The sequence below is a fragment of the Laetiporus sulphureus genome (genome assembly GCF_001632365.1).
Source record: "Laetiporus sulphureus 93-53 unplaced genomic scaffold LAESUscaffold_72, whole genome shotgun sequence".
Classification (NCBI taxonomy): Eukaryota; Fungi; Basidiomycota; class Agaricomycetes; order Polyporales; family Laetiporaceae; genus Laetiporus; species Laetiporus sulphureus.
Genome location: NW_024468581.1, coordinates 3,358 through 5,855, shown reverse-complemented (window position 1 = coordinate 5,855; position 2,498 = coordinate 3,358). Strand labels below are relative to the sequence as shown.

At 51.1% G+C, this 2,498-nt stretch overlaps 1 protein-coding gene across 1 annotated transcript; it reads right to left on the bottom strand.

Annotated features, from left to right (window-relative positions):
• Nucleotides 1-154: 154 nt before the first annotated feature.
• On the bottom strand, nt 155-1,430 carry LAESUDRAFT_800416 (uncharacterized protein; the record flags this gene model as incomplete). Its single annotated transcript, XM_040913997.1, has 1 exon — nt 155-1,430. The coding sequence occupies one exon, from the start codon at nt 1,428-1,430 to the stop codon at nt 243-245; it is 1,188 nt and encodes a 395-aa protein (XP_040758549.1). The 3' UTR covers nt 155-242.
• Nucleotides 1,431-2,498: the final 1,068 nt, after the last annotated feature.

Genomic DNA, 2,498 nt, shown 5'->3' with positions numbered 1-2,498 from the left:
AATTTCATGGTTTAGAGGTATCATCTTAAACCCGTGCTTCTCAGCGAATCGTTGGTCGATATAGCATGAGAATGCTCCAGAATCCAATAGTGCCGTTGTCTGGATTTCCCGTGATACGAATCTTATCGGCAATTCGATCGAATGTTGAGAAAAACCTGCGGATGCAATATATAGATGGTCGCTAGGTACATTCGTTCTCACGGTACTAATACAATTGTCCTGAAGTGCGACACCAGACTCGTCTACACTTCGTAATGAAAATCCTCAGAGAATTCGTCTATCTCGACGATTCTCGCGTTGGTATCCTTGACCGTAGATGTTGATATGGCAGACTCTGTGTCTGCACCGCGCGCCTTGCTTTTACCCTTGCTGGACGGTGGTGTAGTCGAGGTTGTGCTCATCCCGCGAAGTGCAGCAATTGCTTGTTCCAGTGCCGCAATTTGAGCTGATGAGCCCGCGCTACTTTCTTCTTCCACCTGTCGCACGTTCGTCGCCTTGCCCTTTCCTCTTCCCTGTCCTTGCTTCGGGGCGGATCTTGTCTGAAACCGCTTGCCCTTGTATTCAGGTTTGGGGGATGGGCATCTCTTTCCTCGTTCATAGGCGTGCTTTCCGCAAAACAAACATAGTTTGTTTGCCAGCCACCTATCCTGTTCCGGGGATAGTTCGTGGGCGATACGTGCACTGGTGTCCATTGCGTTAGGGTCCTTGGGAGCGGTCGCCTTGGTTCCCGTGGTCTGTCCGGTAGACTTGTTGCCCGTCATCTGCTGGAGATGTTTGATCTCGATCTCCAGGCAGAATTCCAGATAGTCCATCCAAGTGGTTGGGATCTTGGAGGGATCTAGGGTTTCCGTTACCGACATGACCATTTGGATATGGGTCGACCGTTGTTCCCTGATTTTGACGATTAAGTCTTCGTCGGAGTATCCTGATTCGGGGGCGTATGCCCTGAAATTCTCCGCGAAGGCAATCATTGTCTTGTGGCGTATTGCGCAGTGTGCATCTAGCAGGGATTGTGCCGTGCGCTTGGGGTCAAGCGTCTTGTATGCCATTTCCAGTTTCCTGGTGTATTCTGCCCATGTACCAACGTCTTGTCCAGAGGCGAGCTTGATTGCGTACTCTTTCATGTATAGAGCAGCTCCGCCTTCTAGATGTGCGTTGGCTTGACGAATTTTGTCCTTGTCGTCAGTGAAATGGTTGTAATCGAGCCAGATGAGCAGGTTCGTGAACCAAGTTTCAAAATTTTCTGACGACCTCCTTCCCGAATACTTGGGAGGATCGGGGAGCTTGATTCGTCGGGGCGATTGACTGGTTTGGCCGGCCGGTGGTAGGATACCTGTGAAGGGCGCGTTGATTATGGCATTATTGAGTCGAGATTCCAACCCAACGATGTAGGTGGTGGTCTTTTCCTGAGCCTCCTTCAGGGCGACCATGTTGCCGTAAAGGGCGTCCATCTGCCCCTTTACTTCATCCTTATAGTCTTCGAAGTCCTTGCGAATTGCTTGGGCTTCGAGCGTCAGAGTGTTGTTTGCCTTGATGAGCCGCTCGTTGTCGGCGGAGAGGGCGCCAATTTGGGCTCTGGCAGTTTTTAACTGCTCGGTTAGTTCTTCCGTCCTTATTTCGACGTGAATACGAGACAGTACTTCTTCTTCCAATGAGGCCACCGTGCGCTCATGACGTTCATCCATCTTTTGACGTAAAGCCTCGTACGAGCTTACAACGTCCCTCATGACGAATGATCGTACTACGTTCATTACCCATTCCTTGACGTCGTTTGGAATGGTGCTAGGTGCAGCGGCATTGGCGGCTTCCTCAATGGTTGCGTAGGGTACTCCCTGCCACTCCCAAGTCTGAGGTGTGGCGAATGCTGGCAGGGTGGTGGGTGACGGGTTTCTGACTACTCCCGACGCCTTAGGTGTGCTGCTGTTATGGGGTTCATCTGCAGGGGCAGCTGGTCCTGCTTCTGATGATGTGGAAGTGGTCTGACTCCTCCAGGGGTCAGCAGGCTCACTCATTGCGTGTCCTCCGGGGAACGAAACACCTCCAAGGTTGTATTGAGACATGGGGATTGAGGTCGAGGATAACGGAAAGGATGTGACGGACAGTGTGTAGATTGATCCTCGGTCTCTGCCTTAGAAGGGTTCGGGATTTTCCTCAATGAGTCCTTCTTCTTCTAACTCCTCTCGTAGGATTTCTGCTCGGTAGTGCCAATATTCTCGCTCTTCCTCGAGATCAGGAATGAGCCGGAATGGTGCCGAGTAGGTGGTATAGGCGTGTACCTGTACCGTGTAGTGGTAAAGTACTTGTTGCCAATTGGTGACGAGAGGTTGGTAGATGAAGTACGCGGTGCAGATGACTGTGAGTTGTCCCTGCGCCGGGCGATAGAAGTCCACGATGTAGTTCTGATATACGAACGCGATTTGATAGCGGGGCATATAACTACTAGTGGTGATACAAAAATATTACTGGTCCTAGTAGGGCCAGTAGCACGACTCCTTCTC